General features: G+C 45.2%; 1 protein-coding gene across 1 annotated transcript in view; it reads right to left on the reverse strand.

Moving 5' to 3' along the window:
- Positions 1-12,719, reverse strand: part of LOC138267488 (hydroperoxide isomerase ALOXE3-like) — a 261,482-nt gene extending 248,763 nt beyond the window's left edge. The window contains exon 1 of the mRNA XM_069216473.1: positions 12,473-12,719. Within this exon, the coding sequence (XP_069072574.1) occupies positions 12,473-12,619 (147 nt within the window). The 5' untranslated portion in view covers positions 12,620-12,719. The remainder of the gene's footprint in view (positions 1-12,472) is intronic.
- Between the last annotated feature and the right edge of the window lie 12,731 nt (positions 12,720-25,450).

Consider the following 25,450-nt stretch of genomic DNA (forward strand, 5'->3'; position numbering starts at 1 on the left):
GTGCGTGCGCCCCATTTCCAACCACAGACATTGTGGTAGGGAGCAGACTTGTCGTCATGACGCTACTGCCATATTGTTCCCAAATGGTGTTAAACTATTTCCTATAGATTAGGCTATATGAGCAACAATTCAGTGATCATAAAATAGTTTTCCTCTAAGTGACGCTTTTAGCGCAGTTTGGGTTTATTTTTTAGGTCCAGATAGAAAAAGATTTAGATGCAAGAAAAACTACATCTTTTCACCACTGCACACAATATGTAACAGAATATATATACATGGAACGATAAAGGAAGGAGAATGTTGGCGAATACTGTAGGAAGTTGGCTCTGTATGTGCTATTTCAAAGTAAGGAATAGCATGCACAGAGTCCAAGGGTTCCCCTTAGAGGTAAAATAGTGGTAACAATAGATAATACTAATGCTCTATTTTGTGGTAGTGTGGTCGAGCAGTAGGCTTATCCAAGGAGTAGTGTTAAGCATTTGTTGTACATACACATAGACAATAAATGAGGTACACACACTCAGAGACAAATCCAGCCAATAGGTTTTTATATAGAAAAATATCTTTTCTTAGTTTATTTTAAGAACCCCAGGTTCAAATTCTACATGTAATATCTCATTCGAAAGGTATTGCAGGTAAGTACTTTAGGAACTTCAAATCATCAAAATTGCATGTATACTTTTCAAGTTATTGACAAATAGCTGTTTTAAAAGTGGACACAGTGCAATTTTCACAGTTCCTGGGGGAGGTAAGTTTTTGTTAGTTTTACCAGGTAAGTAAGACACTTACAGGGTTCAGTTCTTGGTCCAAGGTAGCCCACCGTTGGGGGTTTAGAGCAACCCCAAAGTCACCACACCAGCAGCTCAGGGCCGGTCAGGTGCAGAGTTCAAAGTGGTGCCCAAAACACATAGGCTAGAATGGAGAGAAGGGGGTGCCCCGGTTCCGGTCTGCTTGCAGGTAAGTACCCGCGTCTTCGGAGGGCAGACCAGGGGGGTTTTGTAGGGCACCGGGGGGGACACAAGTCCACACAGAAATTTCACCCTCAGCAGCGCGGGGGCGGCCGGGTGCAGTGTAGGAACAGGCGTCGGGTTTGTAATGTTAGTCTATGAGAGATCTCGGGATCTCTTCAGCGCTGCAGGCAGGCAAGGGGGGGATTCCTCGGGGAAACCTCCACTTGGGCAAGGGAGAGGGACTCCTGGGGGTCACTTCTCCAGTGAAAGTCCGGTCCTTCAGGTCCGGGGGGCTGCGGGTGCAGGGTCTCTCCCAGGCGTCGGGACTTTAGGTTCAAAGAGTCGCGGTCAGGGGAAGCCTCGGGATTCCCTCTGCAGGCGGCGCTGTGGGGGCTCAGGGGGGACAGGTTTTGGTACTCACAGTATCAGAGTAGTCCTGGGGTCCCTCCTGAGGTGTTGGATCGCCACCAGCCGAGTCGGGGTCGCCGGGTGCAGTGTTGCAAGTCTCACGCTTCTTGCGGGGAGCTTGCAGGGTTCTTTAAAGCTGCTGGAAACAAAGTTGCAGCTTTTCTTGGAGCAGGTCCGCTGTCCTCGGGAGTTTCTTGTCTTTTCGAAGCAGGGGCAGTCCTCAGAGGATGTCGAGGTCGCTGGTCCCTTTGGAAGGCGTCGCTGGAGCAGGATCTTTGGAAGGCAGGAGACAGGCCGGTGAGTTTCTGGAGCCAAGGCAGTTGTCGTCTTCTGGTCTTCCGCTGCAGGGGTTTTCAGCTAGGCAGTCCTTCTTCTTGTAGTTGCAGGAATCTAATTTTCTAGGGTTCAGGGGAGCCCTTAAATACTAAATTTAAGGGCGTGTTTAGGTCTGGGGGGTTAGTAGCCAATGGCTACTAGCCCTGAGGGTGGGTACACCCTCTTTATGCCTCCTCCCAAGGGGAGGGGGTCACAATCCTAACCCTATTGGGGGAATCCTCCATCTGCAAGATGGAGGATTTCTAAAAGTTAGAGTCACCTCAGCTCAGGACACCTTAGGGGCTGTCCTGACTGGCCAGTGACTCCTCCTTGTTGCTTTCTTTGTTCCCTCCAGCCTTGCCGCCAAAAGTGGGGGCCGTGGCCGGAGGGGGCGGGCAACTCCACTAAGCTGGAGTGCCCTGCTGGGCTGTGACAAAGGGGTGAGCCTTTGAGGCTCACCGCCAGGTGTTACAGCTCCTGCCTGGGGGAGGTGTTAGCATCTCCACCCAGTGCAGGCTTTGTTACTGGCCTCAGAGTGACAAAGGCACTCTCCCCATGGGGCCAGCAACATGTCTCTGGTGTGGCAGGCTGCTGGAACTAGTCAGCCTACACAGACAGTCGGTTAAGTTTCAGGGGGCACCTCTAAGGTGCCCTCTGTGGTGTATTTTACAATAAAATGTACACTGGCATCGGTGTGCATTTATTGTGCTGAGAAGTTTGATACCAAACTTCCCAGTTTTCAGTGTAGCCATTATGGTGCTGTGGAGTTCGTGTAAAACAGACTCCCAGGCCATATACTCTTATGGCTACCCTGCACTTACAATGTCTAAGGTTTTGCTTAGACACTGTAGGGGCACAGTGCTCATGCACTGGTACCCTCACCTATGGTATAGTGCACCCTGCCTTAGGGCTGTAAGGCCTGCTAGAGGGGTGTCTTATCTATACTGCATAGGCAGTGAGAGGCTGGCATGGCACCCTGAGGGGAGTGCCATGTCGACTTACTCATTTTGTTCTCACTAGCACACACAGGCTTGTAAGCAGTGTGGCTGTGCTGAGTGAGGGGTCTCTAGGGTGGCATAATGCATGCTGCAGCCCTTAGAGACCTTCCCTGGCATCAGGGCCCTTGGTACCAGAGGTACCAGTTACAAGGGACTTATCTGGATGCCAGGGTGTGCCAATTGTGGGATCAATGGTACATTTTAGGTGAAAGAACACTGGTGCTGGGGCCTGGTTAGCAGGGTCCCAGCACACTTCTCAGTCAAGTCAGCATCAGTATCAGGCAAAAAGTGGGGGGTAACTGCAACAGGGAGCCATTTCTTTACAAATACTATTCTGGTTTCTTTCATTTGGTTCAGTTTTTTGTATGGCAGGGTTTTCACTTACGTCTGGAATTATTTAATGGATGTACACAGTCTTCACTCAGGTAGTACTAATTACATTTTATTTCGTTAATATTTTGTTGTAATATGTTTTTTTTTAATATGCCATCTCCACAACATTGGTACATGCAATACTGCATGGGATGGACTACACAGAATTGCACTGTGGGGCTGCCACTCACTCATTGGTCCATCTCCCAGGGATTGCTGCTTGGGATCAGCAGCAGGGGCGAGCAGTAGCGAGCCTCGGAGGCTTCTCAGCAGTGCCTGCTGCGAGGGTCTGGTTTCATGGAGAAGCAGTCCAGAGCCACTGCACCAGCAGCGTTTACTTCACGAGATCTTCACCAAGATGCAGGATTGCTGTGGCGTCCACGCTTGGATTCCGCTTCCAGGTGATGCATTATTACTGGGGAGTCGGTGCTACCACAACTATGGTAGTGAGCGAGTTAGGTTGTAGCTTGCAGAAGAGCCACAAAAACGTCTATGCACCATCTAGAGCAGAGATCTGTGTGAAACTGGTTAGAGGGGAGCGCTGAGTTGCTGTGGTATTAGAAGAAATAGGAGCACGACGGTATCACTAGAACCGGGAGTGAATCTGAGCTGTAACACTAGCAGTGCTCTGCGTGAGTCCGGTAGAATAGAGGCAGGGCCTCCTCTTACCAGCCCGGACGCTATCAAGAGCGGCCTCTGAATGAAGTCCGGGTAAAGAACAGCAGAGCCGTCACTGTGACGGATATCAACAGGAGCAGAAATGTGAATGAATCTGCATATTTTTGTATGCTTAGCATAAATATCAAAACTCCGCGTGAGGGTGGATACACGAAAGAGCTCTGAGTAAATCTTAGAAGTTACTGGAGGCAATCGGGGAATAATCCTGGGTATAATCTGAAGCAAAAATGCATCTCAAATGTAATCTGATTGAACGTGTTGCTTCGTGCAAATGTTGATACCTGAAGCTCTCTCCAAGGATCTTCAGATCTGAAGGAGGCTAAACAGTGTTATTACAGTTCAGTAACGTCAACCACATTAAGCTCCACAGGGAAGATCAAGTGTTAATTGAATCTGTAAATGTGTTTATCCTAGTTGTCAACTGATAATCAAAACACGAATGCATTAGTTAATATGTAGTTGGGGGGGAAGAGAAACACACACACACACACACTTTACTGTTAAGCCAGGAAAGGGCTAGGGACCAAAAGTCAGGATAAAGGGGTTTTGCTAGGAAGCTCTGAAAGGCATCTAAAAAGACCACCACCTCTGAAACGGTCTACATTGCATGAGCTTAAATCGCACATTTTTTTAACACTTGTTACACCTACACGATTTCCACACAAAGGACTAATCAGGATAAAGTACATGAAGAGAACCAACTTCAATGTTTTGCTCAAACCCACCGCACAACGAGGGTTCTCTAAAATCCTTCTGGCTTACTTATCAAAATGAGACTGGTCCAAGCAGTATTCTGCAGATGCCCGTTAGCGCATTCAACAAGTGGTGTTTAAAGCAAACATTTGACATGGCAACATAAAAAAAAAAAAAAAAAAAAAAATACATGACATGAAACAAGATGGTAATCTGGAGTAAGAGATAATTCTTCTGCATGATCCCTCCCTCTGGTGACTCTAGGATCCACCAAATATCACCTTTATTACCCCCCCCCCAATATCTTTACACAACAATTGTTGACTTTCGCAGCTTGAGTCTGGCTTCCTCTCCATCTCGGCTCAAATATGACTACAGCTCTTAGACTCTCCATTAGCTTGCTTCCCTTTTCTCCCACTCAATTTAGATGGCTGCTTTCCTCACCCTTTGTAGCAGTGCTTAATGTGTGCTTGTTTCTGGTGCTGAGCACCAGCACTTATTTTTGCGGGCCGGGGCTCATTCTTCTGCCTCGAGCATTTGCTGCGAGCTCTTGTCGAGAAAAAGACATATGGGAAAGACGGTGGGGGAGAGAAAAGCGAAAAAACGTCACCAAGTTAGAAAGAAGAAAGCTGCTGGAGAGGCAGTGAGTGTCTGTAAATAGATTAAAGAGGCCCGAGATGTCTTCATGGTTACTCTGCCTCGGTATTCCGTGCTCGCACATTTAATTGCAGCAACCGCGTGTTTCAGAGGAAAGCTTTGAACACCAGCACATTTTTATTTACAAATTAAGCACTGGTTTGTAGTAATCATCTTTACTTCCTTTATAAAACAATCCAATGTCCACCCGTATACACCACTTCTCAATCTCTGAAAAAATACATTCTCCACTGCTTCCCAGGAACCAGTCTTTCAAATCCTTCACCCTCAGAAGAGTTGACAAACTTATCAATTGCATTATTTGGGTTAGTAAAATGCGTGCAGCATGGCTGAACGTGTAATATACAACGGACTTTGCCCTCTTGAGAGCAAGAAATCTAAAGCAAGCCTATTTTGCATAAGCATTGCACTTATTGCCACAAGTGCATAGGTAATAGCAGTTAACTCAGAAGTGGTATTAGTAGCTAGGCCATAAACCAATGTAGACAGTTCTCTAGTCTTTAAAATCATTTGAAGCTATACCTACAGAAGCAATATTAGTGTCACGAATATCATCTACTACTTGTGTAACTCTTCCATGAGTTACTACTGTTTAAACATCTATTTCAGCACATGATACATTGTGGTGGACTATACTTAGTTTTAATGGGAATCAGGAGTTTAGATTAGCCTTCTGTTTTTCAGGTTTGTGCCCCTGTCACCTAATCACTTTTAACCTACTTATTCTGCTCGGTCTAAATCCAATCATATCCCTTTCCCACACATGTGGGACAGGAACATAATGTACTTTTGGTGGTAATTGTTTACATAATTGCCATCACAAACTTGCCCCCTTATCTATGGTTTGAGATCATGCCCGTGTCAGGGGTCCTACAAGATATGTAGGAATATATCTCACGCAAACAAGGTTTTCAGAGGGATTCCTACCAGATGCTATTGATGCTATCTATTCTGCACATTGCCTTGATGCAGACCCAGCCTTCATTTCACAATGGAGTCTGATCTAGAGACCTCATTCCAAGGTAACAAGGGTTTGGGGTGCTTCTCATTGACCTGGGGGGGGGGGGGGGGGGGGGAAGAAGAAGCTTTTTTTGAAAGAACGAGATGTGCAAGTGATAAGAGTTTCCCCCCACTTCAAAGGTTGGCCACAGGTATAAATATGGGATCTCTTCAACCACTCAGATCTCTTGTGAAATAGTGAAAGACTCAGAAGGATTGTGCTGCTGCCAGACAAAGGAAGCCTGGACCTGCTTCTTGAATCCAGGACCACCAGACTGACTGCAAGGGCCTGCAGCTTGGCCTTGTGTTCTGAGCCACAGGGAAATAAGCTCCAGAGCCATCCTTGCAACTGCACAGCTGACCTGCTGCAACTTGACCTACCAGAGCTCTTCTGGCCTGTGTTAGAGCAAGTGCCTGATGCAAAAGAGGTGCCTCCCCATCTCCTGGGCCCATGAATGGAATCAGAGTGCAGTCCTCTGAAAATTGAAAACAAATCATGACTTTTTGGGCTCTTCACAAAAAACGAACAAGCCTATCTGCGACTCCCAACGCGAAGCTCAAGCAATGACCATCCACCATGCCAGAGAGGATCTTTGCAATACAGCAATGACTATCCTAGGCTCTTTAAGATCCTTGTAGTCTCCTCCACCAGGAGCTGGAATTTTTACACTGAACTTTGATATTAACATTCAGCAGGACTAACCTGGTCCCTGCATTCCATCATGATCAGCCTGAACTGGTGACTTTGCCCAAGTCTAGCACGACCAGGATAACTAGGAGTAGTGATTTCTTCTGTTAGGCTCTATACTTACCTAAAGTTTTAAAACTGGATAGCTCTGGTTCGACTTATTGTATTTGTTGTTCTGGTATCCTTTTATCAGTTAAAATGTACTCTATTTTTCTCTAGGTTAGTGAGGGATTTTTCTTCTGCTATGTTCACTTTATTACACTTTGTGTGCTGTATAAACACTTTACACTACCTCCAAGTTGAGCATGACTGCTTTTGTGCTAAGCTACCACAATTTAGTGACTTGTGGTTCACCTTTACAGAGATTGGTGTGGTTGCTTCAGAAGTGTCTTCATCTTCCTCGGCCAATAACAAAGTTCTTTACAGGGAGCCACAAGTCCAGCTCAGGAGGCCCCCACGTATTGAAGCACTATTGGTCACAAGGATTACCTGGAAAAGACAATGCCTAATGGAGCTCCAAACAGAGTTTCCCGACATGTTTCTTCACCAAGAGCCAGTCCCACAGACTTAGGTCATAACACCGTTCTTGCCTTGGAAGCAACGTTACCAACTCTACCTGGTGAGACCGAGCACACCACCTAAACCTTTCCTTTTCTGTAATCAAGATTCAGATCATCTGTTATAACTCACAGGAGCAGCTGCAGGCACAGCAGGGAGTCTTGGCTCCTCACTAAAACCCCAGGAGTGTGATTTGAGTAAAATAGATGCACACAGCTTTGCTAGCCAAGACTTTAGCATCCCGCGCATTTGTTCAACAACCCCAAATGTGTCTGTATTGGAGCTACAAAGGAGCCTTTGCTCCACTTAAAGTGATACACACAGAATCTTCATGACTTCATTCTTTAAAAGGTGTGCTGCAATCTGACTGCGCAGAAACTAACAAGCTGCACCTTGGAATCAATTCCCTCAACAATAGTTCAGCCACTGTAAGAATAATTTCTCCTAGTCAGGTATGCTTCTGCTCAACAAGAAAACAAATAGACCACCACCCAGAGATAGGAGTCCATTGCAATGGGCATTCCTACAAAAGTGAGTTGCAGGCCATTAAAGGTACTACCTGTTCTTCCTATGCGACTCAGTTATGGCTTTCCTCCTGCCCACATTTTACTGCTGGCAAGTAACACCTATGACATTCTCTGCAGTGCCATGGAAATGGGGGCTGAACCAGTAAGTCTTGAAGAAACAGGCCATAGCTCTCTCCCTATGTGTATATTGTTTTTTTTTTTTTTTTTTAAAAGGCTTCTGGCACAACAAATATCTTGGCCCCTTCTCTACTGATAGATAACGCGAAAGCCTCAAAACGGCCTCTTCATACATGCATTATTAGTTATAAGGCTGCTTTCGACCATGTGGAATGGGCTAGGCTCTGGGGGAAGCTATTAAACTGGGGGATACCCATGGCTCTGCTGGACCTGGTAATTGCTGTTGATACTGATGGGGGTGTAAGTGAGGGTGGGAGAAGAAAGCACTTCTAGGCAAAAGAGGTACTTCCTGGCACATTTCTTGCCTTTGCATCAGGCACTTTTGAAACTGGCACTTTCTGTAAGTGAGCTGAACCTGACTGACATGTGGAGGCCTGTCCTCCAACCAACCCATGAGTGTCAGCTCTAATCATGCACTTGGCATCTTCTGTCTTGAGGAATCCATCTGCATTTGTCACTTTCACACTTATCCCTAGAGCTGGTCGTGAGCCAGAACTCTGTTTCTCAGCTCATAAGTAGAGCCAATGGGATGGTATTATATGCAACTTCGACTTTAGAGGGCTTTTTCCAAGGTGAATGTCTTAACCTTGGCAAACATGCATTGTACTTGTGTGGGCTTTTGCCATTTTTAATGATTGCATCTCTGCTCACGCGCAGCTCGCTTCTTGAATGTACATTTAATGATTGTATTTACATTGCAGGTGTCTTTAGTAACAATGCTAATAAAATAAACTTGAAACTATGCATTTGGGGCTGAGTATATCCCTTTCCATTTGACAACATGGCCTTCAATAGAACTGGTCTCCCATCTTGAAACAGACCTCATACTCATTCTTCACACACCCTGACTTAATCCACTTTATCTCGGGCTCTGGGCATTCTTCAGGAATAGAATTTAGCTCTTCTCAGGTACGAGTAGTGTTTAGCAACACGTTTAAAACAGCATGGATTTTAAATTCAGCTGAGTCTTGCCTATTGGATGTAAAGGACTCAGACTTGCCATGTCACCCACATACTGCTTTCCATAAGCCACAAAACCCACCCATTCACGTGCTGCACATTTCACATCACCTACTTCTCTAGGTATTTGCAATTACGCCAATAAATCCATTTCATACTTTCAGTTTTGTATGGAAATATCAGAGGAAGTCATGATACCCCTCTGGGATCAAAACTGTCCAAAACCACGGATCATGTCCAAACCATACTGATCATCATTATAGATGGCAACTGTCAAGCGGTTAGAGAGACGGCGCACTCTAGTAAGAGCTATCAGCTCAGTCACCTTTGGATATGGGACTGACCTGCCAGGGGTCCTGGCCTTCTAGCCCTACCGCTGGTGCCCTTGAGACTGCTTGGGCATGGCTAAGTTGTCACTGGGTGCCATGGCTGGGACAGGTTGCTCAGACTAGTGGGTCCTTCATTGGTGGAATACACCCGCTGAATTTTAAAAAAGGATCCACCAATCGTTGTTACTATCAAGAGTTTGACGTGAACACTGGCCCCACCACAAATAAAGTCTGGCATCGTCTGCACCTTACATTCTTGATTTATGTGCAATAAAGAAAGCCCTTGGATACTCATCCACTTAGCTTTACCATTGGGTGGTGGTTTAAGCCACTTACAAGATGAGGTATCTGCGTTCTTAAAGAACAGGGTAGGATACCTTATCCATGAAAATGATTGGCATGCAATTCTACAAGAAAATGTATCTTATAGGACACAAAGCTCCCAAGTTTCACATCAGGGCTGGATCGCCAAGAGGGTGGATCCTAGTGGGTCACACCACACATGCATTGAGAGGTAACAGGGTGACAGGCTTTACTAACAGGCCCTTTATGCATATACCTCGATGCATGTCTATTATCGCCAAGCCTCAGGGAGGCCTCCAGCCTCTCGTCTGCACATGAGGTTAAAGGGAGATACCAATCCTCAAACATCTTAATGGGGTAATAAATATCTGCGCAAGGGGTGTGGGGGGGGGGGGGGGAGCGAGTGACCTGCTGGTGGTGCTGGACCTCTCAGCCCTACCCTAGTTCCCTGGGATTGATTTTGCTTGGAGGCTGCCCCTGGCATTTTTTTTATTAAATATGTATGTCATTTTTCATCCCTCACTTAGTCACGGTGGAACTTGAACAAGTGAATGTTAATGGCATTATTTGCCTCTGACTTACTGAACGAAAATAAATTGTGGCCACAAGGTGCCCGTCCCTGTGGCAAGAGGGGGGGGGGGGGGGGTGGAAGAAGTGGATGTAAATGGAAGATGCTTTGCTTTCCACAATGCATCTATTGGTAGCAGCATGCAACTGGTGGAGTTGATCCTCAATATTAAACTGCGTAGCACTGACAACTGCTGTACAATCTGTGCGAAGCATTTACTTTCTTTTCATATCACTGATGTTTAACTGCCTTCCATTCATTGACTGCATTTTAAGAGATTAGATAGCTAAGTCGTGGTAGAACACACACCTGGGTGTCGGCCTCTTTCTTGTGGTGGACTTTGAGTGAGCTGCAGCGTGTACCTGGCCGTAGGGTGGAGTTTACGACTGGCACCTTGTAACCACATCAACAGTTTCCTAAAATGAACAGCTGGGCAGAGGGAAACTCCAGCGGAACAACGGTCTCTGACCTGCGTCAACGGATAAGCCCCTATCATGCTATTACAGGTGAAACCTGTGGGTGTGATAACTGACAAGAACCTCACCTCAATGCCAAGTTACTTTGTTTGCCAATGTTTGTTTTTGTCGTCTTAAAGTCCTCAAGAAGGGTTTAATTTTCTTTCGAGCAGCCCAGCCAGCCTTGATAAAGACCAGGCTGGGTTTTTGTAACGCACTATATCTAGGTCTACCCTTGGCTCCTTTGCCAGACTGCACCATATTCAGAAGTTTGCAACTACACTAGGCCGCAATATGCAGAAACCACGTTGCGACCGCTGGTCGGAGGAGCTGGTTTCCTTTGCATCTACGGAAAAGATTCAAGGTCTTGTGACTAGCTCACTAAAGAACTATCCCAGGGAAGCCGCTCTGGGCGCCACCGTGCTGAATTTGTGCTTGGTGTTTCCGGTGCTGAGCACCGGCTCTTATTTTTCAGGGCCAGGGTTTATTCTTCTGGCTCAATCATTTGCTGCGAGCTAAAGACATATGGGAAAGATGGGGGGACGAAAAAGCGTCATACAGGGACAAAGTAGAAAGCTGCAAGAGTGAGCTGAAGGGGCAGGGAGTGCCTTTATATGGATTGAAGAGACCCGAGAAGGCTTCAGAATTACGCCCCTTCGGTATTCCGTGTTTAAGAGTGCTTTAGGCGCCGGCACCTTTTTATTTACAAATTAAGCACAGATCTTCATCTGAAGCACTACTGTCCTCAAAGTACCCCGAAACCAGCATATCAACTGATAAATTGTTTCAACATTGCAAAAATTAGAACCCCACACTTTTCAGTCTTCAGGATCCTTGCAAAGTTCCCCAGGGTACGTTCACCATCTATGTTTATCTGCGCCTAGGAGTGACCTGGACCTGCTGAGGCGAGGATCGGAAGTCTAGAACTGGTGGCGAGAGCGACAGCTTGTGCTTAACCTGTGCCAGCGGGCGGACACCAGCACTCACGCTTCGGAATATATTAAATCATTGGCATGTAACCCAGAGCAAGAGCGATGCAGACAAGGAGGAAAGAATGGGGCAAACGGGAGGAAAAAGAGTGCCTTGGATAAGCCCGGGGTGAAAAAAAGTTGCAGGACGGAAACCCCACAGACGGGGAGGGTAGGGTTAGTAGTAGAAGGAGACATCAAGTAAAAGCTGGCCTAGATAGACTTAGTATTCAGAAACCACAGCACTGTGTAGCATCGAAGGTTGACTCTTAAGAGAAAGGTTTGGCCCCTGCATTTTTTTTTTTTTTTTCCTTCTACTAACAAATTGACTAAACTCCGCATGAAATGCTGCGAGACAAGCAAGTTATAAGGAGGGAACAACAGGCTCACGGAAGAAGCAGCGACCTAGGAAGGCTGTACTGGGCCCCGCTGCAAATATTAAATATAGGCCCTTTAGCCCTACCCGCCCCCTGTCCAGGCAGTAATCCATATCTGGGGTGAAATGTAAAGAAAGGCCTTTCAATGGTCTGGACCCTGGTACCACTGAACCTGTGGTTACACCATGTACAGGAAGCCCTTGAGAACGGCAAAGCTGCTGAACGAGAAAGAAGAGAGAAACGGGGCTGCTAATGCAAGAGAGGTAGAACAACAACAAAAAAAATAGTTGCATTCTGAAAACAATAGCATCATGTGGAAGGGCCATCACCATGCGCGCCCGCACCGCCCGCAGTGCGCACTGCCGAATTTCCGCCCGTTTTGCAAGGACGACTGCAAATAAATACATTTTCTATGAATCACCAACATACTTTACGCGTTCCGCCTCACCCCCGTGCTCTTGCCCAAGCAGCTCAGCCTCCACCCCTACTCACCGCTCCGGGAAGAAGGGCTGTGCCACATTTGTCCAGCGCGCTCTTGGTGCCCTGCGCCTGCAGGCCCACCAGGGTGACGGAGATACAGTCACAGGTCCCGGATAAGAGGAAGGAGCCCGTCGTCACCTTCACCTTGTAAAGAGCCATATCTGCGCGCGCCTCTCACACCACCGTCCTGCCTGAGAGATCCCCTCACTCTAGCCTCCTTCCAGCCCAGCTGTGCTGAGGTTCTACCTCCCTGCCTTTTCTGCTCGCAGGCGGCCGGACCGTCATCAGCCTCAGGCCTTGTTCATCAGTTATAATGAGCGCCACAGGTGCTGCGGCACCTGAGCCCGGACGCTTCATTGCAAACGCTGTTTGTTAGCAGCCAACCGCCCGGATGTTCCCTGATTGCATCACAACCGATGGGTACCTGGCTGCTCCACTGGCCTTTGCTGGTCGCCCCCTTAGTTCAAGAGTTATTCTTCCGTTCTTTCTAAAATTATGTTGAGGTAACTTTTGTGCCTTGCAAAAGTTACCTCGGCCTGCAGCATACCTGAGGCACTCCACAAAACTCCGGCTATGTCCTTTGTTTAACCAACAGCAAATTGCATTTTGGCCATGAAGGTTCCTTTTTATCACTCTCGGTTCGCTTAAAGAAATTCTAGCATGCAAAATGTTTCTAGTTCTAGAAAAAAGATTCTAAAGTGACTCCAGTCTTGAGGTTTCCTTTATAAATTATGGTTTTCATGTGTGTTCATTGAATTGTAGCACCTTTGGAGGTCCAGGACTACCGCTCCCAGAATGCCCCTTGCTGTGTAATAAACACCTTGGCTGGAGCATCTAGTCCTTGGTGACATGGACTCCTCTGTTAACTTTATGAAAACCAGAACTGGGCAAATAACTAATTGAAGGTGTCACTCGAGACAAAGGGTCAAAATGGAGAGATGCTCTGAGGTTACAAAAGTGCCGGCTCAGGCCGTACAAATGTTGCATACAATAACATTCACTTATCCCCCATCAACCCACGTTCCTACCCTGAACTGGTCGTGCTGCATGATAAATCCTAAAGCAGATTGTCCTGTCACCCAAGCAATTCTGAAAACAAGCATCGGCAAAGCCAATACGTGTGGGATTGGCTGCTCGGCCTTCGCCAATATAAACATGCTTGGGCAAAGCTTAGTGTCTGGCTTTAATATTGCTCCATTTTCGGGGGAAGAGTAAAACAAAAATGAAAATAACATACACCTAAGCTTGGCACCCATGAGTGCGGACAGAGCCAGCTTTAGCCCTGGGGCCACCTGGTGTGACAATCTTTTTTTGGCACCCCCTGCAATTACCTCCTTCTCCACCGATTCCCTCATCGCCACCATCCAACGGTGCCCCTCATCTCTCCATAGCCCCTCTTTCACATACATTTCATTTGTTTCATAGCGCTACTCATACCAGTGTCTGGTATCAGAGCACTGCACATCACACACACGTTGTAGCGAGACAATGAATCACACCTGTGTAAGTCAGTCCATAAGAAATGTTACATAAACCAAGGAGGATTACAAGGCATAGCAATCACGTCATCCATAGTACGACCCAGTATATTTTAAGTGTGCTTGGTCCGGAGAAGCACACATTTATTTAGGATTTAAAACATATTATAGTGGATGAGTTTGGTTATATTGATAAGAATATATTTCCACCCAAACAAATCCTTTTTTAGCAACATTAGGATAACAAAAGACTGGGGGAAAAGGCATAACGTTCAAACCTATATCATGCAGTCTACGTGCAGCTCTCTGACAATTCATAGGTCACTGTGCTATATTAGGATTATAATGTATGAACTGCAAGCAACAATAGGGTCTCGGTGACAAAAGCAGTAACCCACTGAGCTGTCCACATAAAATAAAGTTCTGTGATCTGTATGGTAAAGTTATTTGCAGCTGGCATATTAATCCTCTGTGCTGCCACTAGACAAATCTCTGATCTCTCTCCAGCAGGAACATTAATCACCAGAGTTATCTTGACATTTTTATTTTAGCCGGAAAAATGCTGGACACACAAGGAACTCGGCAGGTACATTTTACATAATTTTTTATATATATGATATAACAAAATTGATTACATGATGGCTGCTCCTTGTATTACGCGCTACCTAAAAACCATTAAAAGTAGGTCACCCATGCTTATGCATGCATCATTAGAGGCTGAAGTGTAAGTCTAACAGGTAACAGTGAGATGGTGACGGCCTTGGTGTGACGGGAAGGACTAGGGGTGAGGGACACGTGGTCGGGAGTCTAGGTGGTAGTGGCAGGCTACCAAAATAGTAGGGTAGGCAAGTTTGCAATTTGAATGGATTATAGCTTGGCAACGGCAAAGGTGGAAATAAATACATTAAAAAGTATTGTTTTTCATTCTGAAATAAAACAGAGGCACACTTTAGTTGGGAAATGTAAATTGATTTTAGAGTTGTGAAAATGGTCATAAAAAGCAGTGGAGCTACATAAAAATGAACAAGCGTTGGCAAAGCTAACAGGTATGGCATCACCCACCAGCATTTTGGCAATTCTTGTTTTGTTTTGTCATGGCTTTGCAAAACTTTATAGTTTGGAAAGCTGCTGGGTGTTTGCCAACAAAAAAAAAGGAACATTGATTAAAGGCAAACATTACACGTTACAAAAGTACTTCCTAGCACTGACGGGAGCTACTTTGTATGTGGATGTGCTCCTTGTGAAATGGCAGCATGTTGTAATACATAGTGATGTGAGCCAGTTGCTGAAGTGGGGTGACGTGTTGCCCCTTGATTCATGCTGAAATGAGTTGGAGAAGAATTTGAATGACACAACCACAGGGAAATTGATGAAGTGTGGCTAAAGCCCCTAATAGTAGCTTTGTCATGCACATAATTTTAATAACATCAAAAGGTTTTGGTTAACACAGACCTAAAAAGTCCAAACATTGAGCTATTGGCTGCAAGCCTTTTGCCTTTGAGATAGAAAGAAAGAAGAAAAGAAATGAATAAGGAAAGTAAATCAAGAAAGGCGAAAAGAAGAAAATAAAGAAAAAGGAAGGAAGAAAGAGGAAAGACAAGAAGGAAAGAAAGGAGTCAAGAAGGAAAGAAAGAAGGCAATACATAAGGAAGGCAAAGAGGAAAGAAAGACCAATTGATGTAGACAATCAGAAGGAAGGAAAGAAAGAAATATGGATTGAAAGAAAGCAGGAACGATGGGATGAAAAAGAGGGAATGAAAGCAGGAAAGAAAGGTAGAAGGAAAGAAGGATGGCAAGGGAGAAGAAAGGAAAAATAGAAGAAGGAAAGGAAGAGAGAACACAATAAGAATGAATGAACGTATGGAAGAAAGAAACAATGAAAGCAAGAAAAAAGGAGGGATGGAATGAAAGCAAAGAAGAAGAAATGAAGGCAAGAAAAAAGGAATGAATGTAAGAAAGAAGAAAAGAAGTAATGAAAGCAAGAAAAGTTAAGAAGGAAAGAAAGAAGGCAAGATGGAAAGAAAGCAGAAAAGACAGAGAGAAGGAATAAAAGGGAAAAAGCAAGAAAATGAAATAAGGAATGAAAAAAGAGGACAGAGTAAAGAGTGAAACAGCAATGAAAAAAAGGAAATCAAGTAAGAAGACAAGAACAAATGAAAGATAAATAGGAAAGAAAGAAGGAATGAACAAATGAGAGAACAAAGCAAAGCAAGGGTTACATTTGAGGCAGCACTTTGGGGACATTGAGAGCTACAGTCCACTAGGACCCCCTTGGACATCCCCAACCGCTCTACAATGAGCCAGGAGGGATGGGTGATGTCCGTGGTCTCTGGAGGGGGCGTGGCCTACCGGAACAATGCGCTGAAAAGCACCTTTAACAAGCCCAGGACAAGGGCAGGCCCTTCCTGCGCCTGTCAGTGACAGGAAGAGGCAGGGCAGGGCCACCCCCCTTGGCTCTGTGGTTGAACTATAACAGGACTCTAACTGCAAATGTACTGTTTCATTTACTTGCGTAGCCTGGACTCCAGGTTAAGGGGGATAGTCCTTCTGCTTTGCGACAACTGCGCCCACTTCTGTTATAGCACCAAGCCATTTCTAATACTACACGTCATACAACAGGTGATGTTTGGGGTCTCCTTGTACCCTGATTTTGGAAGGGACTACTGGAACACCTGTGGCAAGATCTCCATCGTAAGGTAGACATTGCTCCAGGACTTAATCTTGGTCACTGGTCTAGGAACAACCCTAAAAGCATATTTAAGATCCTCAGTGGTGGTGCGGGCTGGAGTTGCTATGGAGGGACTGGCCATTAAGGAAATAGCTGCAGTAGCCTTGTGGTGAAGTGCTGATTTTGCCCCGTCATTGTGTGGGTTTGTAGCCTGTCAGCTTGCTACCCCCCCTGCTTATTTGCAACTTCATTCATTGCTTCAAGTTTTAGGGGAGGACCGATAGGTACTCCTTCTAATCATTAATCAAAGGTCAAGATTGGGAAAAGGAAAGCACTAGATAGTCATCTAGTTCATACAGCCCCAGCTAAGGCTACTTCCAGCATGTTGCACAGAGCTATCAGAGCCATTATCACAAAGATTGTGCTTACTGAACAGCGACTGTCATTACAGTCTCAGAATGCAATCGCGTTTAGGCCTGATCAAGATATACTTTCCACGCCCACACTAGGGGCCAGATGTAACAAAGGGTTTTTCCCATTCTGTGTCAATGGGAAAATGTGTTCATACATATGGCCCTTGATCCTGTGCCTATGTCACATACTGCCCCAAGAGTTAGTGAACCTGAATGTGTAAGTGAGCCACGCACAACTCATATAGAACAACCTTAAAAGAAAATAAGAAAAAGAGGCAGCCTGCAGGCATTAGGAAAAAAATCATGCCTCCTTCCCCGGCTCTAGCCCAGGCTCATTTAAGAGATGAGTTGCCTGACTTGTCACAATCAATGCTTAGCGAGGGGAGTAGTGTCCGATTGCTATATGCAACTTATGGATGAATTTTTAAGGTTAAGGGGCTTCTAAAAGAGCACCTAACTCCAATCTGCGTCCGTCAAGCAGTTATAGAGAAGGAACTGGCTGATGGTAGAAAGGTCGAGAACCTGCCGGTTGTAACTAACTCCACTGTAATTAGGGAATGCAGAGTTCCACAAGGATCTAGGGCTGAGGAGCTTCCCATACTGTGTGTTCAGAGGATGGCCCCCAACTCAATGGCCCAGAGATTGGAATACTAACTGAGCCCTCTAATCAGGGACAGTGGAGGGATGGCATAGAACGTATCAATCCAACTCCTCCAGTACATTCTGGGCGTCTGGGTTGCAACAAGGATGATCATGCTGCTGATAATGGTCCTTGCCCCCCTAATCCCACTAACCCGAGGGGGAACCCTAAGTTGCCAGTTAAAATCTTCCACAGGCTTTGTGTCCATATGTAGTAGTACTAACCGGAGTATCACATCTGAGAAAGGGCCAAATTGAATCAGATGATGCCCCTTACAATAAAATTCTGGGGTGGTTAGTGCGGTTTAGAGGTTTCCCTCTTGTGCAACCCAACAACATGCTATATGTTAGAAGAGTGGTATGGATTGGCCCAAAGAGGGTGGACCGAGATGGTGACTGTGTCATCATTAATTTTAGATCCCCGTCTCTGGCCCAAGCGGCGAGTAAAGTGTCTGCCGGGTCCTGTAAAGAGACCTATCCTCTAGGCAACTTTTATTGCTCCTTTAACCCCTTTGCTGCCAGGCTCTTTCCCCCTCAGGTGTGAAGGCCTTTTTTTGACTATTTGGGGCAGTTCACGCTTAGGCCCTCATAACTTTTTGTCCACATAAGCTAACCACACCAAATTTGCATCATTTTTTTCCAACATCCTAGGGATTATAGAGGTACCCAGACTTTGTGGGTTCCCCTAAAGGAGACCAAGAAAGTAGCCAAAATACAGCAAAAATTCATTAAAAAAAAACGGAAAAAGGGCTGCAGAAGAAGGCTTGTGTTTTTTTCCCTGAAAATGGCATCAACAAAGGATTTACAGTGCTAAAATTACCATATCCCCTGCTTTCAGGAACAGGCAGACTTGAATCAGAAAACCCAATTTTTCAACACAATTTTGGCATTTTACTGGGACATACCCCATTTTTACTATTTTTTGTGCTTTCAGTCTCCTTCCAGTTAGTGACAGAAATGGGTGTGAAACCAATGCTGGATCCCAGAAAGCTAAACATTTCTGAACAGTAGACAAAATTCAGAATTCAGCAAGGGTTATTTTTTGTAGATCCTACAAGGTTTTCCTACAGAAAATAACAGCTGGAATAAACAAATATTGAAATTGAGGTGAAAAAAACAGCCATTTTTCTCCACGTTTTACTCTATTACTTTTTTCTGCGATGTCAGATTTTTGAAAGCATATACTGTTACATCTGCCGGAGTCTTCTGGTTGTGGGGATATATAGGGCTTGTAGGTTCATCAAGAACCCTAGGTACCCAGAGCCAATAAATGAGCTGCACCTTGCAATGTGTTTTCATTCTATACCAGGTATACAGCAATTCTTTTGCTGAAATATAAAGAGTGAAAAATAGGTATCAAGAAAATCTTTGTATTTCCAAAATGGGCACAAGAAAAGGTGTTGAGAAGCAGTGATTATTTGCACATCTCTCAATTCCGGGGTGCCCATACTAGCATGTGAATTACAGGGCATTTCTCAAATAGGCGTCTTTTTCACACACTGTCTTACATTTGGAAGGAAAAAATGTAGAGAAAGACAAGGTGCAATAACACTTGTTTTGCTATTCTGCGTTCCCCCCAGTCTCCCGACAAAAACAGTACCTCACTTGCATGGGTAGGCCTAATGCTTGTGACAGGAAACGCAACATGGACACATCACATGTTTACATTGAAATCTGATGTGTTTTTTTGCAAAGTGCCTAGCTGTAGATTTTGGCCTCTAGCTCAGCCGGCACCTAGGGAAACCTACCAAACCTGCACATTTTTGAAAACTAGACACCTAGGGGAATCTAAGATGGGGGGACTTGTGTGGCTCTCACCAGGTTCTGTTACACAGAATCCTTTGCAAACCTCAAACTGTGACAAAAAATAAATTTTCCTCGCATTTCGGTGACAGAAAGTTCTGGAATCCGAGAGGAGCCACAAATTTCCTTTCATCCAGCGTTCCCCCAAAGCCTCCCTATTAAAATGGTACCTCACTTGTGTGGGTAGGCCTAGCGCCCGTGACAGGAAATGCCCCAAAACACAACGTGGACACATCACATTTTCCCAAAGAAAACAGAGCTGTTTTTTGCAAAGTGCCTAGCTGTGGATTTTAGCAACTAGCCCAGCTGGCACCTAGGGAAACCTACCAAACCTCCACATTTCTGAAAACTAGACACCTAGGGGAATCCAAGATGTGGTGACTTGTGGGACTCTTACCAGGTTCTGTTACCAGAATCCTTTGCAAACCTCAAAATTTGGCCCCAAAACACTTTTTCCTCTGATTTCGGTGACAGAAAGTTCTGAAATCTGAGAGGAGCCACAAATTTCTTTCAACCCAGCATTCTCCCAAGTCTCCCGATAAAAATGGTACCTCACTTGTGTGGGTAGGCCTAGCACCTGCGACAGGAAATGCCCCAAAACACAACGTGAACATATCACATTTTCCCAAAGAAAACAGAGCTGTTTTTTGCAAAGTGCCTAGCTGTGGATTTTGGCCTCTAGCACAGCCGGCATCTAGGGAAACCTACCAAACCTGTGCATTTCTGAAAACTAGATGTCTAGGGGAATCCCAGATGGGGTGACTTGTGGGGCTCTCACCAGGTTCTGTTACCCAGAATCCTTTGCAAACCTCACAATTTGGCCAAACAAAACACTTTTTCCTCACATTTCGGTGACAGAAAGTTCTGGAATCTGAGAGGAGCCACACATTTCTTTCCACCCAGTGTTCCCCCAAGCCTCCCGATAAAAATGGTACCTCACTTGTGTGGGTAGGCCTAGCTCCCGCAACAGGAAATGTCCCAAAACACAATGTGAACACATTACATTTTTCCCAAAGAAAACAGAGCTGTTTTTTGCAAAGTGCCTAGCTGTGGATTTTAACTTCTAGCTCAGCCGGCACCTAGGGAAACCTATCAAACCTATGCATTTTTTAAAACTAGACACCTAGGGGAATCCAAGATGGGGTGACTTGTGGGGCTCTCATCAGGTTCTGTTACCCAGAATCCTTTGCAAACCTCACAATTTGGCCAAAAAAACACATTTTCCTCACATTTCAGTGACAGAAAGTTCTGGAAGCTGAGAGGAGCCACAACTTTCCTTCCACCCAGTGTTCCCCCAAAACACTACCTGGACACATCAAAATTATCAAATACAGAACTACCTGTTTTTGCGGGGGTCACCTGCGTTTTTGGTCCTGGGCTCAGCAGCCATCTAGGGAAACCTACCAAACCCAGACGTTTTTGAAAACTAGACACCCGAGGGAGTCCAGGGAGGTGTGACTTGCGTGGCTCCCCCAATGGTTTCTTACCCAGAACCCTCAGCAAACCTCAAATTTAGCACTGGGTCAAATTTCCTACCACCCAACGTTCCCCTCAGTCTCCTAGTAAAAATGATACCTCACTTGTGTAGGTGGGCCAAGTGCCTGTGACAGGGAAGAGGCAAAAACATGTCTAAATTGAAGGGGGAACCAAAGCGGGTCCAAAAGGACAGTTTGATAAAAAACATTTTTAGGCTGACAAGTGCAGCAGAATTCTTATTGGTGTAGATGAGATAATGTTGGGTGGTAGGAATTTTGTGGATTCCTGCAGATTCCGGAAGGTTACATCACAAAAATGTGGGAAAAATTTGTGATTTCCAGCAAAGTTGGACGTTTTCAGGGCATTATGGGTAAGAAAATGATGCGGGTACATGTGAAGCACACCACCCTGGAATCAACCAGATGTTTAGTTTTCAGATGTATCTAGGTCTTGTGGATTTTTCTCCCAAAATCAAAAAAGTGCAGCCCTCACCATTCCAAGTGGGACGATTTTGGGAGTTACCAAGCTCTCATGGCCCAAATGTAAAACCAAAACCCAAAATAATCAAATGTCCTCTTGCTTGCCGTGGGATAAGATGTTTTAGTGTGCGCGGAGAGCTGAAAGACTGTTACCTCCTTCAATTGGGCTGGGGGCATAACCAGGCCCATGCTGGTTGGTAGCCACCACCCCGCAATTTTTTTTTTTTTTTTAATTCCCTGGCATCTAGTAGACTTTCTGCCTCCACCCCCAGGGGTGTGGATCGGTAGTAATTGCCCAAACTGCCCACTGGTGGGCAGAACAACTTTGGCCCCATTAATTTGTGGTGAGGGTATGGCCATACCCCCACCCTCTTATTTTGAAAAAAAAAATCTTCCCTGGTCTCTGGTGGGCTTTCTGCTCCCCTTGGGGGTAGCTCGGCCTACCAAACATAGGCCGATCTGCCCCCAAAGGTGGCAGATATGGCCAACAGTAATGTGCCCCCATGGGGAGTGACCCTTGCCTAAGGGGTCGCTCCCATATATAAAAACATAAGGTAAATTTTAAAAATATATATATCCCTGGTGTCTAGAGGTTTCTGCCCCCCCGGGGGCAGATCGGCCTAATAATATTAGGCCGATCTGCCTCCAAGGGAGTGGGGGGGCAGAAAAAGCCTAAAAATATTTTGACCCCCTTATGCATCAGTATAAAAAAAAAAATCCCTGGTTTCTAGTGGTTTCTGCCCTCCCTGGGGGAAGATTGGCCTAATTATATGGGCAAGAAATTTCCTAAAAATAATTTGGCCCCCTGGGGAGCAGCCCTTGCCCAAGGAGCTGCTCCCCTTATGCGTAAGTATGATAAAAAAAAAAAAAAAAAAAACTGGTGTCTAGTGGTTTCTTATATTAGGCCAATTTGCCTCAGGGGCAGCAGAAATAGCCTAAAAATAATTTGGCCCCCCGGGAGCGACCGTTGCCTAAATATATTTTTAACTTGCGAAGGGGAGACATGCAATTTATGTGGCAAAAAAGTAATGTATTTTTTAGTTTAAACTGCTTGTTGGATGGAGTGGAGTTGTGTTTTTTGAATGTGTATGCCCGAATGGAGAAGACGGGGAATTTTTCAGCACCCAAGAGGAAGAACTACTTCTGTATGTTGGGATACCCATTATTTGGGTGGTGGACTTCAACTGTGTGCTCAATGGGCAGTGAGGTAGATGCCAGCCTGCCTGGGGACCAAACTATGTATAAGAGCGGGACTCAGGGAGTCGAAGGCTCATTTGAACTGTAGGGATATCTGAAGGAAGCTCCACCTGAGAGTGGAGGAGTTCTCCTGTTTCACCCCTGCCCACAGTGCGTACAGCCGTCTAGACAGATTTCTAGTGTCTGGAGATTGTGCCACCAATGTGTTGGGGCCTCGGTATTTGGTGCAGTTCCTGTTTGACCATACACCATTATTGCCCGAATACAGGGTGGGGAGACACCAAACCAGGACAAAAAAAGTTAGTATAAACTGCTGTTACACCCTTGCAGGATGCCTGGTCATCCTCTAATAAACTTAGAAATAGAGTTAGTCTGAGAGAAATGCATGCTTCGCTAAGGCATGTGTTTATCACCATTGGTACTGAGAGCTATTTATATGCAAATAAAATTACAATTACATGTATTCCATAATAAGATAATAGCAAGTCAGACTTCAGCATGCCTTGTGCTGGATGCAGGTGTTGTACTTCCAATTTACAAATATTGCAGCGACCTACCCCCAGCATATGCTGAAAGCAGACCACAGAGCTTCATGAGCACTTGCTGTAACAAAATTAGTTGGGGATGATGTCAAAGAAATAAGTCCCACAATCGTTTCAGGTTGAATACACAGTTTCAATATTTTAAATCTGTACTCAACCCGTAGTAGCTACGGCACAGAGCAGACAGACTTAACTTAGGAAAATACATCAAGTATTTAACAACACTAAAATTAAAAATCAAAACACAACAAACTAAAAATCCCACAACCAATTTCTGAAAATAGAGAAAATTTTAATGAGAAAATTACAACAAAATCTAAAAAATCATTGATATCCAACAGAAGGGTGTTAGAAAGGGGGTCTCTAATTGGCAGATGTATACATCCTTGTCCAAGTAGGGACCACAATCCTAGTCAGGGTAAGTCACACACAATCCAAATTATCCTGTGCCCACCCTGTGGTAGCTTGGCACTGAGCAGTCAGGCTTAACTTAGAAGGCAATGTGTAAAGTATTTGTGCAATAAATCATGCAATCACACAGTGAAAAAACCTCAAAATACACCACACAGGTTTAGAAAAATATAAGACATTTATCTGAGTCAAAACGATCAGGATTTGATAAGCACAAGTTGAAATTTACTTTTGCAATGATAAGAAGAGTCTTAAGTCTTTAAGAATCAACAAAAAGTACCTGAAGGCCACAGAGGAGGAGATCCATGGAAAAAGGAACGTGTGCGTCAGATTTCCTGACGCGCACAGATGATGTGTCGATTCTTCCCAGGCTGCAAGGGCTTTACCTCGATTTCCGGCATGCAGTCTGGGATCCTCACTGCAATGCATGGTCTTTTGATGTCCAGGGATGATACGTGGAAATCCTGGGTGTGCAGGACGAAGTCACAGGTGCTGCGTCGATCCGTTGATGCATCAGTTTCTATCGCACAGCAGGTGCTGCGTTGATTTCTCATGCAGGAAGTCGGGCTGCGTTGTTCCGGATCAGCGATGCGTCAATGCTGTAGGGCTGTGCGTTGATCTTCCAGTCTCAATGCAGCCGCTGCATCAATCTCCACCCGGGGAGCCGGGATGCGTCCTTCGGGTTAGTCGATGAGGTGATTATTTCACCGCTGGGCAGGCTGTGCGTCGTTTCCGGCAGGCTGTGTGTCAATTTTCACCGGACAAGGAGATTCCTTGAAGATAAGTTTTTTTGGCCCAGAGACTTCAGAAACAGGAGGCAAGCTCAATCCAAGCCCTTGGAGAGAACTTCTCAGCAGAGCCAGAGGCCAGCAAGGGAGCAGGGCAACAGCAAGGCAGCAGTCCTTCACAGCAAAGCAGTCCAGGTGAGTCCTTTGGGAAGCCAGGCTGCTCCTCTTGGCAGGTTGCAGGATCTGGTTCAGAGTGTCTGTCTCAGGAAGAGTCTGAGTTGGTGGGTTTCAGGGAAACAGTTTATATGCCCAAAAGTGCAGTGAAACTGCACACACAGGCCTTGCAATGGCAGGCCTGAGAAATGGTTAAGGGGCTACTTGTGTTAGTGGCACAACCAGTGCTGCAGGCCCACTAGTACCATTCAATCTAAAGACCTTGGGCATATGTAGTGCACTTTACTAGGGACTTACAAGTAGATCAAATATGCCAATTGGGTATGAACCAATGTTACCATGTTTTAAAGGAGAGAGCATATGCACTTTAGCACAGGTTAGCAGTGGTAAAGTGTGCAAAAAGCTGGGGGATGACCACCCTAAGGCTGTCAGGTCTAACAGAGGGTCAGTGTGAGAGTGGAGCCCCAAAATTGAAACTGCGTCCAAAGATTTTATATTAACCCTAAGTGTACCTCATCTGTTATGTTATGTAATGCAGATTTGTAGAGCACACTATCACTTGGGAGGATATCTTGGCACTCCAGCACCCTTGATCTTGCAATAAGTGTCACCATCCTCTTTAACATCAGGTCCAACAAATTAGTAGAATAATAAAAGAACTGCACCCACTCAATAATAGACTTCTAGATCAGCAAAATGTTAAAGGGCTTTATTGCATAAAAAATTAAATTAAGCATTACAGAGAAAATGCAGAATATGCTATCAAGGTTCAAATACAGATACATAGTCAGAATTCAGATTTATTTTAAATCCTAATAAGTTATAAAATCATAAAAGAAATGTACAGACTCTCGAGGAATAAGAAAGTCATCTAAAATCTAATTTTCAGATTCACAAGGATCACTGACAGCATCTTTAGGGGTTAAAAAGGAAAGGCTCTAGCTCACTTCCAAAACCAAGAGGCTTTTATAAATAGGTAATA

This window comes from Pleurodeles waltl, chromosome 12, assembly GCF_031143425.1.
Source record: "Pleurodeles waltl isolate 20211129_DDA chromosome 12, aPleWal1.hap1.20221129, whole genome shotgun sequence".
Taxonomy (NCBI): domain Eukaryota; kingdom Metazoa; phylum Chordata; class Amphibia; order Caudata; family Salamandridae; genus Pleurodeles; species Pleurodeles waltl.